Genomic DNA, 23,277 nt, shown 5'->3' with positions numbered 1-23,277 from the left:
TCCTGCCCATGTAGCGTGGCTGGGCGGCGCGGAACGCGGGACAGGAACCTCTGTTTCCTGTACCCGGCCGCCGGCATAATGACAGAAAGTGCTCATGGAGAGACTGGCAGGAGGGAGCGCTCTGCGCTTCCCTCCTGCCGGTCACTCAAACCCGGCCGCCCTCCATGCGGCAGTGCTGCGCCGCCTGGGGCTTGTTAAAGCGCTCAGGCGGCGCAGCATGAGGAGGCGCAGCGGGGACAGGGATCCGGCGCCCCCTGGTAAGTTGCGCCCTAGGCGGCTGCCTAGGTCGCCTTACAGGTGGCGCCGGCCCTGGTCCTAGTGTGAGTGAACTCTAGCTTGCAGGGCTAGAGTTCACTCTCGCAAGATCTGAGCATTGCCACGGCTGCTGGCTAGAGCTCCCCTGGTCCTCTCCTGCCTCCCTGCCTGCCTGTGGGCCGGTGAGGGAGATCTTTGATCTCCCCACTGGCCTATGGTGGCACACAGCAGGGCCGGTGCTGAGATAGTTCCGGCTCTGCATGGACCGACAGGGGAGATCCTGTGATCTCCCCTGCCAGCCTTGATCCATGCACAGGTCACTGGGATTAGGCTGTGCCCAGGCACACCCGGCACACCCCGTGTGCATGCCTATGTTGCACACATATGTTCTAACCAGAAGGACACATTAGAAGTGTCAACCCGTCTTCTGTTTTCTGTGGTGTTCCTAATATATGCTACAGTTTACTCCATGTAACACATTCTAACACATGTTCCTCAAATCTGTTTTAATACCCAGGCAATAATCTAGCACATTATTGTGATCTTCTCCATAACATTAATTTCTCCACAAACGCCAATATATGAAGTCAACAGTTGTCCCATTGGTTTTACATTTTGCCCCATATGAGGCATATTTAACTTGCATATACTGTTCAATATATTGTCACATTTTCTGCATATTTTTCACATTGTTCCCATATGTTCCCAGATTAATGCCCCATATATGTCATCCCATATGTTGTCACATTGACACCATGTTTCCAAAAAAGCCACACTGACAACATTTGCATATTATTCCCACATAAGGGTTATAAAGAGATGCTAACTGAAGAGTAATTAGGTGAGAAGAAAGTCGGGGCACTCCTGAGGGACTGGGAAGACATACCCTCTCACACATCCACATGCGCGCGCGCGCGCACACACACACACACACACACACACACAAACAAAGGCAGAGGATGCCCACCACTGCTAGCAGTAGTTTAAACAACACAACCATCCACTGCAGTTGTGACAATTTCTCCATGCAATACTGCTGCCCAAGCTGCTGTTATTAGCTCTGATGCTCACAATGCTGCTGAAAGTGTATTTTGCTGGAAATCTACTTAGTTTGCCAATCATATTGACATGGTATTGAAATATAGTGCACTAACCTGACACCTCTAGTAATAAAGGGGCTGATCTACAAAGCTGGTATAAATATGATTTATTTAAATTGAGCTGTTTACATAGCAATATATATACAATGTTGATTTTACATTTGATGTAATCACATTTGGCCAAGGTCAATCAAAAAAGTCAATCTGAGATTTTTTTTTTCACCAGTAAATATTAAAATCTTTACATACACATCTTACAGGTTGTTTGATAGACAAGTTATTTTGATGAGATGAAAAAAAAAAGCGGTTTGATAAAATTACAACAATCAGTCCCCTTTAACATTCATATAAGCTTCCTATACATAAAAATAAGTTAAGCCACTGAGATAAGTATAGCAAAACTAACAGAACACAGAGTCAGTGCCAAAGCAATATTCACAAAAGTTTATGTATCACATACTTTCTGGTGTTTTCTTTGCTGTTGGGATTTAAAGAATAAAGGTATTTTAAATAGGTATTTAATCGAAAACATGAAAAACCTACAATGCAATATTTTAATATTGTTTATATGTAAACTGCAATACATCAATATTTCCTTATTAGATATACATGTTTCCTTATTATATATACAGTATTTGAGATATATATATATATATATATATATATATATATATATATATATATATATATACTGAACCACTCATGGGCAGCTGTTTCGTTGTTAATGCAACTCATCAGCATGAGGTTGGCTACTGGTTTGCTATTGAGGCTTGGTGTTAATAAATTTAAAAAAAGAAAATATTTGATGTTAAGACAATTAAAATTTATAAACACAAACTTAATAAAAAAATACATTAATAATGGGTTAGGCATAATTGACAAAATAACAAAAAGGAGATTGATGATACATTTTGGAAATGGTAACTTTGCATTTAAGAAAATATGTAAATTTAGCAAAATAGTTTCAGATATTTACCTGTCTTAGTTTTTGGTTCTTTAACCTTCTTTATTGGAGTCTCTGGGGAAGATATTATTAATGTATATATCACGGGGTATAACATGTTCTTTTTTTATATCTGTCTATGGAGCCTACCTATTAAATATACAAATATTTTAAGTACAATCAACTCTTTACATAACAATTTACAGAAATGATTGTTTTTTTTAATTTAATGAGAATAATCAAATAATAAAACAACATTTTCCTCAGTGTATTGGTAGTGGTAGACAAGTAACAGCTATCCTGTAAAACATAGTGAAAGGGTTGGTACAAGTCTTCTTTTTACAATAGGATGCATAGAGATATAGCTGTCTTTACCCACTTTACCCCAGGCCAAAAACTGGTGTTAAGTTGTTTGAAGTCTAGGAGAATGCGTTTTACATTACTTTTGGATTACTTTTCTACTGAGAAAAGTCTGTGGAATGTGTCTGTTTTTTTTTTTTTTAGAAGGAACCTGCTTGTTTTGCACAAGACATATGAGGAAAGTATGTGGATAAAATGCAATTGCACTTTTAATGAATATTGAGCATCCATGGATTGTCCTACAAGCACAGAAGTGGACTGATTTGTGTATTGGTTTAGATTTTTTCATTCATATATATATATATATATATATATATATATATATATATATATATATATATACATATATATATATATATATATATATATATATCCAGTTTATGATATTCAAACTGAAAAGTATTACATTGTACACATTTGTTCACCACTTTTACATCATGAATATTGTTTGTTCCTAAAGTCTCCTGAGCAAAATAAGGATTCTGCATACATAATGTGGCTAAAGATGAAAAATAGCTGACAACCTTTTATTGCTAACAGGAGGAATATGTATGTATGGTATGGTCATGCTATAAAGCATAAGAATCTCTAAATGTGAACAGTTCTAAACTTTTACCTGTCTTTGATTTTGTTGATTCAACCTCCTTTGTCTTTGGTGGAGTTTCTGTAGTAATAATTAGTAATCTGTTAGTGATGTACTATACTTTATTGGAAGCAGGCCAAGTTTATTAATACCAATATCTATAACAGTGATATGTTTTCATATGTATACACACATTTATACACACATATATAATTATGTAGAGTCTGGTTTCAGAGAAATTAAAAAACACCTTTGACTGTTGTAGTCAAAACTGTGGAAGATGGAGTTATGTCTTCTGAGAAAACCTCCATGAAGGACAGTATCAGGTAAGTATAACTCACCTCTACTGAATCTCTGGGCCACCACACACCAAGTGATGAAGTCACTATCCGTCGTGTTTGCAAAATATGGTGACAGAGTTGCTTCAACCCCTACCTTAACCTAACATTAAACATTAACCGCTACACTACTTTGACACTTACACTAATCTTACCTAAAAATAAGTGATATAAATGATACATAACATCAAAACAATTTTAAGGAAACATATTTCTATCTCATGGTTCTGAAAATATTTAAAAACTCCTCAACTTTCAACTTATGATTTATTATGGTATCTGTCAGATTTAGTGTTTCTCCTAATACATGGTTCACTATTATGTTTCCTCTTTCTCTATATTTTTCTTGTTTTACAATGTCTCCCTCTTGTTTTCCAGTAGTTTACCCCCCCTCCATTTACATCTGTCTAAATTAACGTTAACACATAATTGCACATGTACCTGTTTAGTTAAAACGTAAAAGGTAGACAAGGTTCTATACTCATAAATATGTTGATGAAGAAGTTCATTTGTGATAAGCTGTAATAAAATATTGTATATAACTTGGGTCTGTCTAAATTTGGAAAATTTCTAATATTTACCGGTCTTTATTTTTGTCGGTGCAACCTCCTTCTTCACTGGAGTCTCTATGGAATAAATAATGAATATATTATTGGTATTATAAAACTATAATCGGAATATGCAGAATTAGTTTATATCTACCTGTCTATTTAATCTAACTGCATAACATACATTTGAATTAAGGGAAATAGCATGTTTTATCACATTTTACAAAACTGTTCATTTTGCATTTGATGTAATCATACTCTGACAAGGGCAAGCAAAGAGGCTAAGGCCAGATTTATTTTTCCTTATTTCCATAATCTAATTACCACAGTCCCGCAGGTGAGTTACCAAGAAAGCAAGTATCATGCACAATATTAATTATTCTATGATGAGTGACATTCTATGATAGTAAAAGAAAACATCCTGTAAATATGAATAACCATCTTGAAATGCTTTAATTAATGTTTGTGGTATGCAGCATATGCTGCAGTCTAACATAATTTCTGATAGGGATGGTCTGATTCCAAGACTGAAGCCCTCAGCAGACAATTACCCATGCAGGAGGATTTAACCTCCCGTTTATTAATACGGGGGTGGGGAGGGGTGGAATAGTTATTTATTTATGTATTTTTTATTATTTTTTTATTTTTCTATATTTTAGGCAAAAACTAAAATTTGCTTTCATATACGTAAATGAACACAAAACAGATGTTTCACTAGTGCTTAGAGTCATAATATGAAAAATATTCTTGTTATGCAAAAAAAATTATGATATTAAATATTTACCTTTCTCTGTTTGCTTTTGCTCTGATTTTTGCTTCTGTAGGGGTGTGTCTATGAAAAAATAGATGATAGATAGATGATTGATAGAGAGATATTTTTAATTAAATCTAAATAAAAGAAAATATAAAACACATTATCATTTACCTTTCTTTATTTGTTGTGCTTCTTTATGTTCTTTCTTGTCTGCCTCTAGACACAAAATAAAATATAGGTACTTGTTACTGTTAATTTGCACTGTGCATGCTCAATGCAAATTAAATATAAAGGTAAAATTAGCTGTTCAATTGAATTCCTAATTATAGCTTTGATTTACATTTGTGGGATAATCTTTTCAAATGATTTTACATTTTTCATTAAACTTTTAAAAAAAATTTCAAGATATAAAAATATAAAAATATCTATAAAAACAGATCAATATATCAAGACATTTCAAATTTTAAATTATTTTTCAAGATATAAAATCATTTTAAAAGTATATCCAAAACTATTAACTTGAGGCCTATTTTGAAATTGGATCTGTTCTCTTGAGATATTTGTATTGTATTGTTAGAGGGGGTTATAGACAGGGGCGTATTAGCCGCGAGGCAAACAAGGCATTTGCCTTGGGCGGCATTTTCCAGGGGGCGGCAAAAAAAGCCGCCCCCAAACGCCCAGGGCAAATGCCTTGTTAGCCTTGCGGCTAACTGACATGCCTGCTGGGCGGTCTGCTGGTCAGTGCTGGCGGGCGGGCGGCCGGCGAGGGAGCACTTCCCCTGAGCTGTCTGCTCAGCTCCCTCGCGCGCTTCAGAGTGAGGCTGGGAGCCTGAATATGACGTCATATTCCGGCTCCGCCTCCCAGCCTCACTGTGCGGCGCGCGAGGGAGCTGAGCAGACAGCTCAGAGGAAGTGCTCCCTCGCCGGCCGGCCGCCCGCCAGCACTGCCCAGCAGCCACTGGACCACCAGGGAGAAATAGGACCCCCCCCCCCAGCATTCCAAAAAGGTAAGGAGGCTGGGGGGGTAAATTTAAAATAAAAATGTGTTAAATATGTGAGTGTGTGTGTCTGTCTGTTAGTGTGTGTGTGTGTGTGTGAATGTCTGTTAGTGTGTCTGTGTATTTCAGTGTGTGTGTATGTCTGTTAGTGTGTGTGTGTCTGTCTGTCTGTCTGTTAGTGTGTGTGTCTGTCTGTTAGTGTGTGTCTGTCTGTTAGTGTGTGTATGTCTGGATGGGGGTGGGGTGGCGCGGGCGGGAGGGGGGCGTCTGAGTTTTGTCCTGCCTAGGGCAGCACAAAACCAGGATACACCACTGGTTATAGATCAAGAGGAGAATAATATACTATTGTATATATTGTATATAAACTAATGTATATATCATTTTTTTCAAACCTCAAACAAACTAGGGAAGCTAGGTTTAATTCACTGTTAAACACACACAAAAAATCTCCACTTCTCAACAATAAAAATATTGATGAATACTTTTATAAACTAGAAAAAATAGCTAAAAAGAAAACAAAAAAAATGGTGGGAAGTATCATTCTTAGATACATATATAAAGAAAATCTAATCCCTAGAGGGTTAAGTCTCGAGAAATTTCCAGCTAATGGCCTAGAACAGTCAAAACATGCCCATAGATGGGATCTGGCTTTGGAAAAATGCTCACATATACTTATGGAAATTATTATTGACTTTGAAAAAGATAATTTAAAGAATCTGACTAGTCAGATTGAAATTCTTGAAAATGACTTTACCATTGACAAGGAGAGTGAAGAATTCAAGAATAAAGAAACTATTCTATTAGACAAAGTCAATAAAATATATGAAAAGATAGCAGAAACCAAGAATAAGAAATATTATAGAGATAAGAAAAACAGAGAAAGTAATTTCCAGTGTTATCCTAAAGCAAATTTCAATAATACAAAAATAACTAAAGAATCCAACATACAAATTAATATTCAAAAAGATAATAGGCCACCTTTAAGAGGTTATGAAAGGGTACTACTTAACAAATCCTCCTCAACTATTAGACCAAGGTTTAACTATCAAGACGAAATTCAAGAAAGAACTGACAAACTAGTTCTTAGGTCTCGGAACACTAATGGTGACTGAAAATGTTTTACACAAAGATCCAAACTCGAAGAAAAAAGGAGAAATAACTAAATTCCCCCCACAATTTTTTTTTTTACAGAGAATAGACCTAATGAATCATTTCGCCCCTTTAGGGGATTTGAATGCCCCAGGAAAAAGGCGACATATCAGCGAAGACAGGAGGGAGTTGGACTAAAGGATACCGTTTTGGAAAAAGGAATTTTTATCATTTCTGATGTTGCGTTTACTTTAAATGAAATGTGCATTCTAGAAAAATGGTTGAAATTTGCCCCATATATACTGGCAAATTCATTTAATCTCTTCATTGATGTTAGTAAATTTATTCATAAAATGTCTCTGAAGAGATTTTTTAACAAAAAAGAGAAAAAAAAGAGGTCCAATACTAGATACTAATTTGAACAACAGAGATATGATTTTACCTTTGAATACTAGATCAACATTTTGTCCGACCGAAAAAGGTAGTCAACTAGAAGCCTTTACTAAAATGGTACTTAAGGAATTGAACAAAATTGCACTAAAATTAAGAATTGTAACCTTTCAGGAAATTAAAATTAAATTTTAAATAAATTTAAAAATAGGACATAGTCTGTGGCGAAAACAGCTTCGCCACTGTGAACTGGAGAGGCCTGGCTGCTAGCCTCCTGCCCTGCGACTACGGCCCCTGGACATATTGCTCTATAAACACTATATTTGGGCATGTAATAATTTATATTGCTGCTACTGGCCCTTTAAAATCAGCGATGGACATATTGGGACTTTTGGGACTACTGTCCCTTTAAGACTGTGAAGCATATTCTAGTGTACTGCCTGTAATATTGTATATGTCTTCATGTGTTAAGTTTAACCTGGGTGATATGTATGCAGCATTCATCTGATTGTTCGGTAGAATCACTCCATTCATTATATTGAGTGAAACTAGCGAACAACCAGACCACCCAGGAATAAGTGTGCCTCCAATTACCGTTTGCAACAATGTTGCAAACAGGTAATTGGCAATCCATGTAATGTATTCTTTGTCCTCTGGGTGGCCGCCATTCGGGAAACAAACACGTGGCGGCGGCCATCTTAAACTACCGAACAGCGGTGTTTTGCCGTCGAGTGTCTGGAACTGAAATCGGACACTCGACTAGGCAAACACCGCTGAGACCTCCAGACTTCCAGGATTTCGTGGGGAAACTACCGAACGGCCCGCCGTTCGGTAGAAAGAAACGTACGAACTAGGGGATTCATGCGAATCCCCCTTAGTCTCTATAACACCAGTAATTCGTCTGTTTCATTCACTTGTTTGTGACTAGTTATCAGGGGCTATCAGGGGATACCTGTTTTGGAGGTGTAGCATATGTATTTGGGGTACATCCAGGAATTGGGGAAAAGGGTGTACGGTATAATTATGTTAAGTGTTAATCTAAGGGGAGGAAATGTGTGGGAGGTACATCCATGTGATTGGTTAATTTCATCCTCCCCCTGGGAGTGTCCTGTATGTACTTGTTTGTAATAAAAGCCAGACTGGGTGTCCCAGTCCTGAGTTCTTGCTTAACCCTCAAAGCGATGTGTCGTCTCGTTCTTTGGGGGAATGGGATTGTATGCTGACTGCCAGGAGTGTAAGCCGATGTCTGCTTTTCTTGTTCAGCTGTTCCAGTGTTCGTGTGGTTCCAGTCGGGAGAATGGTGTTTGCAGTAGCTGCCTGTGCATCTGGAAAGGGGATAATCGCCTAAACTGGGTTTTATCCTCGTGTGTGTGAAACGGTCCGTTACATAGTCCTCAAAAGTGCCGATAAGGGGGGAGACACGCTAGTGATGACAACTTATTATTATCTTAAGGAAGCGAACCGACTATTTAATGACACATTAACTTATAGGAAATTGACAAAAAATACAGAAAATTAAATTACATACTTACCTAGTAATTTTATTTTCCTGGCTATTTATCATGGCAGCATCACTTATGGGTAGCTCCGCCCCTAACCAGATCAGGACAGGATTAACCAATAAAAAAATGAGAGAAAGATAATTTAGGCATGAAAGGTCCCTCCTCCATCCATACCTCAGTCTAGTTAAAAAGAAGAAGGGTGGGTGACTGATGCTGCCATGATAAATAGCCAGGAAAAGAAAATGACTGCGTAAGTATGTAATTTCATTTTCTGTATTTTTTGTCAATTTCCTATAAGCATCACTTATGGGTAATACCTAAGCAAAAAAATAAATAAAAGGGAGGGGATACAATTTAATTTGAATTGACACAAGACTCAGATTGCTGCAAAAGAAAATCTAATTTTTATTATGCACATTAACAGCTGATAAGATTCCTCTTCCAAAGGAAGTAGTTGTAGAATGAAGGTCCAGTTTGTAGTGCTTAAAGGTAGTTGGAGTGGATCAAGTAGGTGCCCTGCAGATGTCATCCAAAGGAACCTCTGCCCAATTATCCCAAGATGTAGCCAGGGATCTGGTGGAATGAGCTCTGATCTTGGCTGGAGGAGTCAGCTTGTTCCGCAGGTAGGAGTCTGTTATGACAGAAGCTACCCATCTCCTTAAGGTAGAGGAAGAGGTCGCTTCTCCCTTACGAAGGCCAGAAGGAAGGACAAATAACCTTTTGGTTTTTCTGTCAGTAGTAACAGATAGGTACTTGACCAAAAGTTCTCACAGCGAGTTCATGGTAATACTGTTCCTCAGGAGAAGACATGGAGGAACAAAAGGAAGAGAGAACCACTTCCTGGAGCAGATGAAACCTAGATACAACTTTTGGAAGGAAGTCTTCACTAGGTCTTAGAATCTCTCGATCATGAAATATATGAGTGTGCGACTGTCAGGATTACCAATTGATCCAGCACGCAGAATTGTATCACACCTAGGACTAAAAGGTAATGTGTTACCAAGCCTTAAAATGGTTGTATTTAACGTACCAAACATGATACTTCCCGAGGACAGGGACACAGAATGGGACACAATGATGAGGGAAAGTTAAAAGTCAAGGATACCAGAAATCAGGTTAGTCAGAACAAAGCCAAAGTCCAAAACCAAAATATCAAGATCAGGAACACACTCTCAGATTACCATCAAGCAGAAACCACGACAGGGCAATGAGAGAATGTAAAAATTTGTTTAAATAACCCTCCTGTTATTCCGATTGGTTGTGACTGACCTTTGAACGCAAAATGTGCACGCGCGTGACATCACACGCAAGCCAATATCATCATTAACGTGGGTGGCCATGGGGCTATAAAGTGACATAGATCCACAGCGACCAGCGTCCCTAGACATGCTTGGTTTATCAGGTATCTGGGCGCATTGTTGCAGATGGGCACAACTTTTCCTGTCAGGACGGTAAATACCATCATAAACATTTCTATGTGTGGATAAATCCGTTACAGTGACTCATTACTAGAGAATGCCTGGAGTTCCAAAATCCACTTGGCTGTGGAGACTGCCACCAGGAACATTGTTTTATAAGTGAGACATCCTGCAGTGGTGTATAGGAAAATTCTGTTAAAGCATTCAGGACCATTGGCAAATCCCATGGAGGAGCTGTGTTTCTGGCTGAAGGGCGTAAGTGCAAAGCTGCCTTAAAGAACCTTGAGATGAGAGGGTGAGATGCCCATGAGGTATTACAAAAGGCAGATAAACCTGAGGACTGTACCTTTAAGTTGCTGAGGCTGAGACCTTTGTTGAGGCCTGCCTGTAGCAATTCAAATACATGGAGGTGAGTAGGGTGTTGAGAATCAAAAGATTTTGTCGCTGCCCATTTTGGGAAGGTTTTCCAAATCCTGTAATAGCAGGAAGATGTGGACTGTTTCCTTGCCTTTGGGAGAGTATCAATCAATTTGGATAGGACCTGGGCCTTCTTCCCTTCTTTACAGATTTTTCTTAGTACCCAGGAAATCAGAGGCAGGGGAGGAAACACATACCCCAGGTTCAAGTTCCAAGGATGGGAAAGAGCATCTTGACCCAAAGCTAGAGGGTCATTGGAGAGGGAAAAGTAACCTGCCACCTGTGCATTCCATCTGCAAGCCGTTAGCTCTACTTGGGGTATGCCCCACCGCTTCGTCAGAACCTGAAAAACTCTGGGATTCAATCTCCACTCATCTGGTAATATGTGAGTTCTGCTGAGGAAATCTGCAAGAATGTTTTCTGTCCATGAGAGGTAGATCGTTTTCATCCCTTTGATATGAGACTGCGCCCAGGACATCAGTGGAGTTATTTCTCGTAAGAGAAGGTTGCTTCTTGTGCCCTGTTGTCCGTATGTATAGAGAGCCAAGGACACTTGAGAATTCTGTGGCATTTCCATATTGCAATTTATATGGTCCTCAGTTCCCGCAGGTTGGAGTGAAGGCATTTCTCTGATGGGTTCCAAGTGCCTTGAATCCATATTGATGCTGTGTGAGCACCCCATCCCGTCATGCTTGCATCTGTAGTGATCATTTGCCAAGGAGGTTCTTCTATGGGAAACCCTCTCCATAGATTGTCTTGCTGTAGCCACCATACCAAATGATCTTTTACAACTTGGGGAATTTGAATCACTTGTTTCCAGTTGTTGCAATAGTGGTTGAACTGATTCAGGAAATTTGATTGGATTATTATTGAGTTGCATTGAGCCCAGCGGACTAATCCTATAGTTGAGGTTATCGAGCCCAAAATGCTTATGCACTCCTTGGCTGTGATGGAAGGTTTGAGGAGAACCGAGATCATTTTTTTCCCAGTCTGCTTATACTTTTTTGTTATAGGAAAACCTTTGCTTCTACGGTGTTGATATAAGCCTCCAGGAATATAGCTTGTTGAGACAGAGTCAGATCACACTTCCCTTTGTTGATAATCCAACCATGTTCCTGTAGACAATTCAGGGCCTGTATAATGTGACAAGAGGCTTCTTGATGAGATGGAGCAACTATTAAAATGTCGTCTAGGTAGTGAAATATAACAAGCCCCTGTTTTCTCAGATGTGCTGTAAGGACCACTAAGATTTTTTAGAAGGTCCTTTGAGCAAGGCTTAAGCAGAAAAGAAGGCCTCTGAATTGAAAATGCTGTCCCATAATATGAAATCGGAGGAACCTGTGATGAAGAGGGTAGATGGAAATGTGGTAATGTGCATGCCTCGGGTCTGTGGACATGAGCCAATCCCCTTTGTTGATATTGGGAATAATAGTGGATTTGGATTCGATCTCTGACGAGATCAGGCACTTTCAAACTGGTATGGCCATAGGCTGAAGTCTTCCTCCTAAGCAGTCTGTATGGGCCTGTAAACCTTCAGAAGATTTTGGAAGGGACTCTCGATCCACTTCCTCTGGAGGATTTAGAGGAAAATGAAGGCTGATATTTTCACCAAGATGCATATTTGTTGTATTGTTTACCTGGTTTGACCTATTGTCTCGAAAGGACCTGTAACGAAACCTCTTGTCTTTCCATGAGGAAGAGTATGGGGTTCTCTTCCCTTGAGGTAGAAAAGCTTTCTTGCTGTCTGCTGCTTTTTGGATAGCCTCATCAAGGACTTTCCCAAAAAGGAGATCACAATGGAAGGGAAGAGCGCAAAGGGAGGCTTTTGAAGAGTAGTCAGCTCCCCAAGAGGGCTCTTCTGGCTGATACAGATAATGCCATGCTTTTGGCAATCATCTTGGAGATATTCAGGGATGCTTCAGAGCTAAAGTCAGCGGTGAGTCTGAAGTCCCTAATGTTGTCCAGAAGGTGTCTCTTCTTACACCTCTTTGGATATCTTCTTCCAGGTTGTCTAACCATACCTTCATAGCTCTGGACAAGGTGGTAAGGGCTATAGCTGGATGTAAGACTGAGCCAAGAGACAGATAAGCTTTTATTAGGTTGGCATCCAGTCTTTTCTCCATAGGTTCTCGTAGATATGCCATGGAGTCAATGGAAAGCATAGTACTCAGCGCAATTTGCATCAATTTTTGGGATAGCAGTCCAAGTTTTGCAAACCTTCGAGATGAAGGGGTAGATCTGAGGAATCTTATTTTTTAATGTAACTTTCTTCCCTGGTCTGGCCCATTCATTAACGATCATTTCCTTGATAGAAGGATGCACAGGAAACAAGGGTTTTGAAGATCAGAGGTCTTCAAAATATTTGTCAGATTTTAAGGATTCTGTTTTTTCTTCCTGTAATTTAAGGGTATTTTTTATAAGGAAGATACGTTTTTCGACAGACTTGTAGTCTAAGGATTTAGGGCCATGCTCCATATCCTCCTCCTCCTCGTCAGTAAATTTTCCAAGGATTCCAGCTCAGATTCTGATGAGGGATAAAAGGATTCAGCTCTTTGATGTTTCTTGGAGGAATTGTTTTTTGAAGAAGACTTGAAGCCTTCAGCTATGGCTTGGAATATCCAGGTTTTAAGTTATGCGAATATTTTTTATGGACAATTGGGAAACAAAACATATATGGTCCAATAACCCCTTTGGAGCAGACTTTGTGCTATGTAGAAGGTATATAGATTATATTTTAATAATTTGGAAGGGGACTGTGGAAAACTTTCATCTTTTTATCAATTACATTAACACTAATGATTACACCAGAAATTAATAAAGAAAAGATAAATTTTTTAGATCTTACAATTTTTATCCAAGATTCACGTATAAAAACGTATAAAAATACTTTTTAAACCAACCAACGCCAATTCTTTTATACATACTAATAGTGGTCATCACCCTAACTGTTTCCGGAGTGTTCCAAGAAGACAGTTCACAAGATTAAAACATAACTGTACTGATGAAAATAATTTTTAAGAACAAAGTAAAATTTTAAAAGACAAGTTTTTAGAAAAAGGGTATTCCAGCACCTCTATAGAACAAGAGATAAGCCGTTTAAAAACTGTTGATAGAAATATTTTTTAATAGATAAAAAGACCACCAATGCTAACCCTAATTTGGGCACTTCTTTTATCACACAATATAGTGCACAAGCTTTTCAAATTAAAAAGGTTTTAGAACATCATTGGCCACTTTTATTGGAGGATGAATTTTTAAAACAACAATTACCCCCTGTGACAAGATCAATCTCGCCACATTGCATTGGAGGAGCCTGGTTGCCCGCATGTTTCCTCTGGACTATGGCCCCATGGTAAACCTTGTATTTTCCCCTGCAGAAAGGCTTGTTCGTGCCTTTCTGCCAGGGTGGTCGGTAAATTCAATGTACCGAACAAACGCATGAATGAATGACTGAACCACCTGGGAGCTGGAGTGTGCCTCCCAGAAGCTGCGGTTAACCGTAGCTTAATTGACGAATGCTGGGTGGCCTTTGTTCGTTTGCCGAACACGTGGCGGTGGCCATTTTAAAGTCCCAAACGGCCAGCGGTGTTCAGCGCCCAAACTATGGAACTCTAAACGGACACTTATTTGCGCGAACACTGCTGAGCGGTCAGCTTCCTTGCTTCTGTATTCGGTCATTTAACCGAATGCCTGTTCATTCGGTAGTTTAACCATATGAACAGCATCACCCCAGATAGCCATGCCATGGAGCCTATTCGTATAACGAAAAACTATGGGAAAGACTTTGGCTCCATGGCGATTGAACTGTATGTATGTGATCTGAGCGCCATTCGATAATAATGTGTGCTCAGATCTAAGCTATCTGGGGATAGGTAGAATGTATTTATGTTTTATTCATTATTTGCAACATTGTGTTTTTTGTGTCTTTTTACTGACATGTGCTCAATGGAGTTTTGCCTCTGTCCTTGGAGATAATTGGATTACTTCCCAATTATCTCTAGGATAGAGGGGAGGGATTGTAATGTACTGTGGGAGTGTTTTAACCCTGTATGCCTGTGATTAGTCATTTTACCATGTGTGTCCCAGTCTTCCATCTGGTCCCCTAGGGGAGTTTCCACCAGGTGGAAGACCTGCATAAATACCGGGCAGGTAGCCCACATTAAACCAGACCACTGCTTGACCCTCAACACGGAGCTCTGTCTATTTTTTGGAGGGATTTACTGTATGCTGTTAGAGACTGATTGCCAGGAGTGTAAGCCGCTTGGATGCTTTTCCTGTTCGTCTGCTAGCAGCTATTCATGAGGTTCCAGTTCGGGAGTTTGGAGTGTTATTTTGTATGCAGTTCGGGAGTTTGGTGTTCTGCAGTAGCTATGCCTGTATCTCTGGAAGGGGAATATCTACTAAATGGCTTTTAACCCCTTTTTATGCCTGGGGGTGTCGTTACACCCCCAGTTTCTAAGATGATTTTTAGAAGAGGCCAAACAAATACACGTTTTTATAAGTTTGGAACTTGCAAAGGTAGTAGATTTTTACCCAAGAACAACTTATATGATTTATCTGTTGACCTGTAGTTATGGTATGCTGGTAGACCCCTCAAAATGAGATTTATGGAACATTGCAATAAATTCTGAAAAAGATCACACATTCTATTCCTATTCATTGCAACTGTTGTTCATCTTTAAATTTTAACACTTTTTTGTGCATGACTATAGAAAAGGTGTCTATAAATGAGAGGGGGAGACCAGATGATGAGACTTAGACGTAGAAAAAGGGTTTTGGATCAATGTTCTTAATACACTACATCCAATGGGTTTGAATGTTGATTTTGATTTAGTTTGCCATTTTAATTTTAATTTTTAATTTTTTTTTTATTTATTAATTTTTTAATTTTTAATTTTATTTAATTTGTATTTTTAGTTATTATTTATAGTTTTTATAGTCTTTTTTAATTTTTAATATTTCTAATAGTTTGATTTTATTTCACTAAGTATATTTATTTTTCACCTTTTTTGTAGTTTTGCAATATTGATTTTAATATGGTGTTGGGTATGACCATTATTATATTATTATTGTATGAGTATAAGAAATATCTTTGTAGAATCATTGTTATTTTATATTGCCTCAATTTCATATTTACTAATACATATCTCCTTTCTTATCTTATCTTCATATCGCCGATATTCATCCCCATCTGGGGCTTGTCAGGCTTTTGTTTCTTCGTTTTCCTGCCCATGCTTTCTGGAATTGCAAAGGTATTCATTTTTTTTTTGGTTAAATTTATATTTTTATTGATTTGATTATTAATCAATGCCGGAGCTATGAGAAAGTGCGTCCGTCCGCTGCTGACAGTAGGCTCCACCCTCTCCTTTCTTATCGTTTATATATTTTTTGCGTACATATTCATTGTATTTTATATTGAGTGCTATTGGATTTTATATGTATGGACAACTATAGACCTCTGGTAGAATTTTGATACCAGCGTCTGCTATTCACCTGAAAGTGAGTCACCATATCAAGTGGAACTCAAGTTGGAACGCATAGAACGTTTCATGCATCCCCAGAAGTATGTCACACGTCTGATTCAAAACGAGGTCTGAGACGCAATCAGCAATCTCAGATGGATCTACACGAAGTCGCCGATCCTGATTGGTTGATTGGATATTGGGACGGCACAAATTTCAATATTTAAACTTGGCAGTAGTTATTCAGTTATGCCTGAATAGCCAGCACACATAATCATGAAGGGCAATTAAATTGAGATTTCCTTCAAGAATAAGCACAATCCCTTCCTTAGGGAAGGAAAATTGGAGTTATGATTTTCTTAATGTTATTTGATACAGAAAGAGAAAAGGAGCATTTTATTCAATACCAGCTTAATCTGTGCAAATATATATGGATACAGAGTTGCATATACATCTACTAATAATGTGTAAAGTACTAATATATTTTTTTTAAGTTTAAACCACAGTCTGGTCACATGACTATTTCTTTTTCTTTTTCTTCAGGTGATTAGTTTACATTTTCATCTTTCTTCTTGTTCAGTACAGTAAGAAGTATCCTAACTTATAAAAATGTTTTGTGTAAATCTCTGGTACTAATTGCAGAGGTACAGGAAGCAAATATGTGCTTGGGTCCACCAAAGCATAGCCATTCAATAATAATGGAAAGGTTCTTCTAAGTTTAAAGAGATATTTATCAAATTTAGCATTAACATCTTTCTCCCTTTAAGAGGAAGTATTAAAACATTAGGAGTCATACCACATTGAAAATCAACTATAACTCGTGTTAACCTTTCTTTCATTTGATATTTAATATTAAGTATTCAAAAAATTACATCATAATCCATTTCAGGCAAGGTAAAGCCAGAGCAAAGTGATGCCCAGTTTAGGAGGACAAGATACCACTTGTCTAGCCATAGAAATCACAAATTAGTTATTACCTCCCTATATTACTTATGCACCCCTGCCCCCACCACCACCATAGGCCCATATAGATCCGTCCACTAGACAGACACCCCACATTTTAGACAGCGATAATGGAGAGATCATCAGAGACCATGGGGATAGCTTAAATGTAGTACAATGATTGAAATCCCCATACTGAGCACCCACACTCACTTTTAAAGCTTCTACACACTTAAACTGGTAACAAATTTCCATCACACTTGATGCATGTTTCTTTTCCCCTGCTTTGTGGCCACAGCAGACATTCACTGTTTAATCTAGACAGCCTATAAATTCCTTTATTATTATTTCCTTTGTTGTTATTTCCTTTGTTCGTTTATGTATATATCATTGCCAAAGGATGACTAGTTTTGGTACTCAAACCGCACTGTAATGGTTGTTAATACTACATGACATACTCCACAACAGTATGAGAAGCTAGAATGTGTACTAATATGTATTTGGGCATGGAGCTTTCCAATCTATAATTATATATATGATGTACACTGACTCTTATACACTGTTGATGTTATCTATATATACCAGACTTTGTGATTCTGATATCTGTTTCTCGACATCTGTATGCAATTTTTAAAGTGAAAATAAACAGACATTAAACAAAAATATTATATATGGAGAATAAAGATGAGAATATCCTGAAAAGCCACACAAAATGGCATAATTACTCATTACAAAAGTGGTGTTAGGTAACATGATAGATAGATGGACGGAATCTGTGAATAGATATATGGATAAAAGGATAGAAGCTATCAATAGACATATTTTAAGAAAACTAACAAATCAGTGGTTAAAATCAAAACCAAAGTTTACAAATTGACTTTTCTTTATTTGCTGTGATTCTTTATGTTATTTCATGTTTGTCTCTAAACACATCATAATATATATTGGGACAGTTTTGCATAGTAAATTTAAATATATAGATTAGCAAGAGCTTATGATTTTATTATTCTCCATTTTTTTCAAACCCTGGACAATTTAATATTTATTTTTTTCTGTCAATTTACAAATGCTAAAAAACAAAGTAATAGAGACATAAAATACATTTATCTAAATTGTGTAAACCAACTCAATATTTATATTTGTACTGTGCTACATGCTTGTTCCTATGTTTTCCTTGCATTAATGATTTACATAATGCTATTTTGGGATCAAGGCATATTCAAAACAAAGGTTTCAAGGTTCTTGATGTGCAATATGATTTGCCTACTTTAGATTTGCTTTTGTATACTATATTATATACAATCTACGTATGCGAATTATATTAAACTTTGTGCATACTCATATTGATAAGTATATTTATTTATTTTTAAATATGACTTCCATTATTGCTGTATTTTCAAGTAGCAATAGTATTATTATTATTATAGCACCAACAGATTCCATAGCTTTACAATATTAGAGGGGGAGAATTTAAATTAAATGAGACAATTACAAAAACTTAAAGGAACAATAGGAAGAAGAGGACCCTGCTCAAATGAGCTTAGAGTCTAGAGGAGATGGGGTATAAAACACAGTAGGACAAGACAACTGAAAAAACAAACAAGTCAATATTATTTTGTTGCCAGCTGTCAGACATGTAGGAGCCATGAATCTATAATAATTCAGAAACATGAAACTGTAATACAGTTATATTGTATTAACAGATTGTAAAGCTTGATCTCATAACTACAATAGCAATGAAGTATAAAATATTACCTTTCTTTACTTTTATTTCTTTGTCTTTGTGTTCTTTCTTGTCTGTCTCTAAAGGCAATATCAAATATACATATTAAAGGCATACCATACAAAATGCATGCAAATATAGGATGAAAGAAAGATTGGCTAAATCACAATTGGGTTGTTGAGTACTTCCCAATTTTACAAGCCATTTTTTTAAAGTTTTTAGGATTTATCACTGGTTTTTCAAATGAATGTAAGCTAGCACTCCAAAGATCAGACATGGTTAGCTTTGCTCAATTTCAAGAGATTCCTCTCAATAGGTACATTTGCAGAAAAAATATATAATTTGCATATTTATTTTCTTGTATACATTTAATTATTGATTTGTTAGTATATTTTATCTTACCTTTCTTTACTTTTGTTTTTTCTTCTTCATGCTCTTTGTTACCTGTCTCTAAAGATAATATCAAATAGAGATAAATTCTCAAGAATATCTGGCTAAATCCCATCACATTAACCATTTCTTAATTTTAACATTGCATTTCCCCATTTTTATGATTAATTGTTGTATGTTCGAACAGCCAACAGCTAGCACTCCGAAAATCAGATATAGTTAGCTTTACCCAGTCTCTAGTATTTTCTCTATATAGGCACAGTTGTAAAAATAATAATTTGTAGATTTATCTCAATGTATAAATTAAATTAATGTATTTGATAGAATATTTTGCCTTACCTTTCTTTTCTTTTGTTTCTTCTTTTTTATGCTCTTTCTTGTCTATCTCTAAAGGTAATATCAAATATACCTATTAAAGATATACTTTAAAAAATACATGGAGATACAGTGTTAAGAAAATCTGGCACATTGTTAAGCATTTCTCAATTTACAAGCCAATTTTCCAATGTTGTAAGTATAAGCATTTCCCAATTTTACAAGCCCATTTCCCAATTTTGTAAGTACGAATTAGATGTCCAAACAATGGATAACTAGCACTCCAAAAAATCAGATAAAGTTAGTTTCACCCAGTCTCCAGCATTTTTACTCTATAGGCACAGTTTCAAAAATAATAATTAGTTCTTAATTTGCAGATTTATCTCAATGTATAAATGAAATTAATGCATTTGATAGAATATTTTGCCTTACCTTTCTTTTGTTTTGTTTCTTCTTTTTTATGCTCTTTCTTGTCTGTCTCTAAAGGTAATATCAAATATACCTATTAACAATGTACTTTCCAAAATACATGGAGATACAGTTTCAAGAAAATCTGGCACATTGTTAAGCATTTCTCAATTTACAAGCCAATTTTCCAATGTTGTAAGTATAAGCATTTCCCAATTTTACAAGCCCATTTCCCAATTTTGTAAGTACGAATTAGATGTCCAAACAATGGATAACTAGCACTCCAAAAAATCAGATAAAGTTAGTTTCACCCAGTCTCCAGCATTTTTACTCTATAGGCACAGTTTCAAAAATAATAATTAGTTCTTAATTTGCAGATTTATCTCAATGTATAAATAAAATTAATGCATTTGATAGAATATTTTGCCTTACCTTTCTTTTGTTTTGTTTCTTCTTTTTTATGCTCTTTCTTGTCTGTCTCTAAAGGTAATATCAAATATACCTATTAACAATGTACTTTCCAAAATACATGGAGATACAGTTTCAAGAAAATCTGGCACATTGTTAAGCATTTCTCAACTTTACTAGTTAATTTCCCAATGTTGTACACAATCATTGGATGCTCAAACAATGGATAACTAGCACTCCACAAATCAGATATAGTTAGCTGCACCTAGTTTCTAGTATCTCCTCTCTACTGTTATAGTTGCAGGAAGAAGAAGAAAAAAAAAAAACACTTGTTGATATGTTGCAAATGTATTGTAGTATAGAAATGTAATTCTTGATTCAATATTGTTTTCATTATTTCAACACATTTGGATTAGCAGTGAGACAAATTTTAATTATGAAACATTTAAAGATTTGAAATAAACAGTTAAGTTTGTGAAAACCTCTGAAATAACACAAACATGTAAAATGTATCTCTTTATGCCTGGCTGAAAAAAGTCCCTTTATTTTAAATTACTGTGCACACCTTGACATTTACATTATTGCTGCATAGCCGTTGTAAATGGAGCCTTACGGGATATGGAACATTATGAGATTGGCATGCGATATACACCAACTGTGCAAGCAAGGCATAAGTCATATTTTTGTAGCTAGAAAAACTGTTTGCTTTTTGTAGATCACATTTAGACAACATATGAACCTAGACAAAAAGACAATGGGATATTGTATCACCAGAGCTGGATAAACCCTTCTACAAAAAATCTAACTTTAAGCTTACTTATTGTAGCCTCACATAGTGATGTTGTATAGGCAAATGTATTTGTAACTATGAATGTAATACCTGGTATTTTTCCTTACATTATATTTTTTCCTTACATTGTATAAAAAAGGTATCAGAAAAAAAAATCACATACCTTTCTCTCTTTTAGCTGGTTCTTCGGTGTGTTTCTTGGCAGTAGACTCTAAGGAACAAATATTGATCTGTTAGAATCATATTCTTATGCTGGGATGGCAAATACCAACCCAATATTTTCTATACTAGAAAGCTTATGATGACCTGCATGTGAGAGGCTATGATAGAATTGCATGGTTTGTAATATAACAGCAGCAGGGACCAAAGTGGGGATATAATGGATTACATAGTTACATAGTTACATAGGCTGAAAAGAGACATGTGTCCATCAAGTTCAGCCTTCCTCACATTTGTTATTTGCTGTTGATCCAAAAGAAGGCAAAAAACCCAATTTGAAGCACTTCCAATTTTGTGACAAACTAGGAAAAGAAATTCCCTCTTAACCCCAGAATGGCAGTCAGATTTATCCTTGGATCAAGAAGCCATTACCCTACAGTTGAAAAATAATATAATTGAATATCATATTTTTGCAAGTATGCATCTTGTTGCTGCTTAAACATCTGTACGGACTCTGATAAAACTACTTCAGGCTAGGAATTCCACATCTTTATTGTTCCAACGGTTCCAATTCAAAGCAATTCTACCATTTAGAAACATAAACGGTAGTGATAATTAGTGCAAAATAAATTTACACTACAAACAGTCATGTACTATCCTTGAAATATACTTTAATATAGTGTGTAAAACACAACACAAACAAAAGCCACATAGAAAAGGTGGAGAGTCAATAAAATATAATGATATACCTAAAGTTCTTAAATAGTGGATTGGTATTGTTCAGACAGACCAGTTGTTCTTAAAGGATAAAATTAAACCTTTTCCACTATTGAAACAGGAATTTAAGCTACCTAACAAAGAACTATTTACGTACCTGAGATTAAAAAAAAATTTAAATCAAAAGATTGATCACAATTTACAAGCTGGGGCTAAGACGATATGTCTCCTATTAAACAACAAAAGAGCAAATAGTGTCTCTGCCTTAGCAATGAAAGCCATTCTAAAGTCTGATGCACCCCCTGTTATTACTTCTGTGCAAAAATGGGAGAAAGAATTAAAAATAAGAATTACTAGGGAAGATTGGTGTACGATTATATTTAAAACAGCCAGAAGTATTCATTGCCTGAATTTACTGGAAACAACATATAAAGTAATAAACAGATGGTATTTTGTTCCCACCAGAGTGGCCAATATGTACAGCTCGACTTCACCATTATGTTGGAGATGTAAACGACAAGTGGGCTCTTACTTACATATTTGGTGGGATTGTGATATTGTAAGAAACTTTTGGCAGGAAACTTTTGTTATTATGGAAAAATGTATTTCTAAACCTATACCTAAAGGCCCAGAAAATGCTATTTACACTTAAATATTGATTCCTTATCTCAGAAAGATTTTACTATCTATATCCATTTTATGATAGCTGTAAAAATCATAATAGCTAGGAATTGGAAAAATTCACTACCCTTTTGTGTAGATAAACTCTTATCTCAAGTTAAGTACCAACTTGAGATGGAATCCCAATTAGATAAGTTTCATGGTAAAGACTTGAAAGCCAAAGACTATAGCACCTTTTGGAAAGAAAAGCTTAAAGAGTTACCGGTAAATAGGTTTGTTCCTGAGTGATGGAACTACTGGGTCGCGTTGACCGATTAAAATTGTAGATAATTTGTATAAGATCTCGATGTGACATAGAGGTTCTGTGCTGAAATAGAAGATCTCCCTTTGCTCCTTTGCTCTTTACTCGGCATGCAAGTTGATGTAATGTATGTTTTTGTATTAATTGTACTTTTTTTTTGTCGATATATTGAAGACCGTTTCATGTAATTAAGTACAATTATTGTTTTTGTATGGAAGAAGAATAAGTAATAAAAAGAAAAATTATTTATAATAAAAAAAAAATAGTGGATTGCAATAATATTTTTAGATAATATAAAAATAACACAATGAAAAAAAAAATTACCTATATGTTTTGGTTTTGTTTT

The 23,277-nt window shown here is 36.4% G+C and overlaps 1 protein-coding gene across 1 annotated transcript in view; it reads right to left on the bottom strand.

Annotated features, from left to right (window-relative positions):
* The window catches only part of TRDN (triadin), a 781,460-nt gene that overhangs the window by 275,594 nt on the left and 482,589 nt on the right, over positions 1-23,277 (bottom strand). The window contains exons 44-53 of the mRNA XM_063441781.1: positions 21,297-21,344; positions 20,368-20,415; positions 19,960-20,007; positions 19,552-19,599; positions 19,225-19,272; positions 18,855-18,902; positions 5,053-5,097; positions 3,275-3,322; positions 2,332-2,373; positions 1,816-1,833 (exon numbers count right to left, since the gene is read on the bottom strand). Coding sequence (XP_063297851.1) covers positions 1,816-1,833; positions 2,332-2,373; positions 3,275-3,322; positions 5,053-5,097; positions 18,855-18,902; positions 19,225-19,272; positions 19,552-19,599; positions 19,960-20,007; positions 20,368-20,415; positions 21,297-21,344 — 441 coding nt within the window. The remainder of the gene's footprint in view (positions 1-1,815; positions 1,834-2,331; positions 2,374-3,274; positions 3,323-5,052; positions 5,098-18,854; positions 18,903-19,224; positions 19,273-19,551; positions 19,600-19,959; positions 20,008-20,367; positions 20,416-21,296; positions 21,345-23,277) is intronic.

Source organism: Pelobates fuscus, chromosome 2, assembly GCF_036172605.1.
Source record: "Pelobates fuscus isolate aPelFus1 chromosome 2, aPelFus1.pri, whole genome shotgun sequence".
NCBI lineage: Eukaryota > Metazoa > Chordata > Amphibia > Anura > Pelobatidae > Pelobates > Pelobates fuscus.
This window is presented reverse-complemented; position numbering and strand designations above follow the sequence as displayed.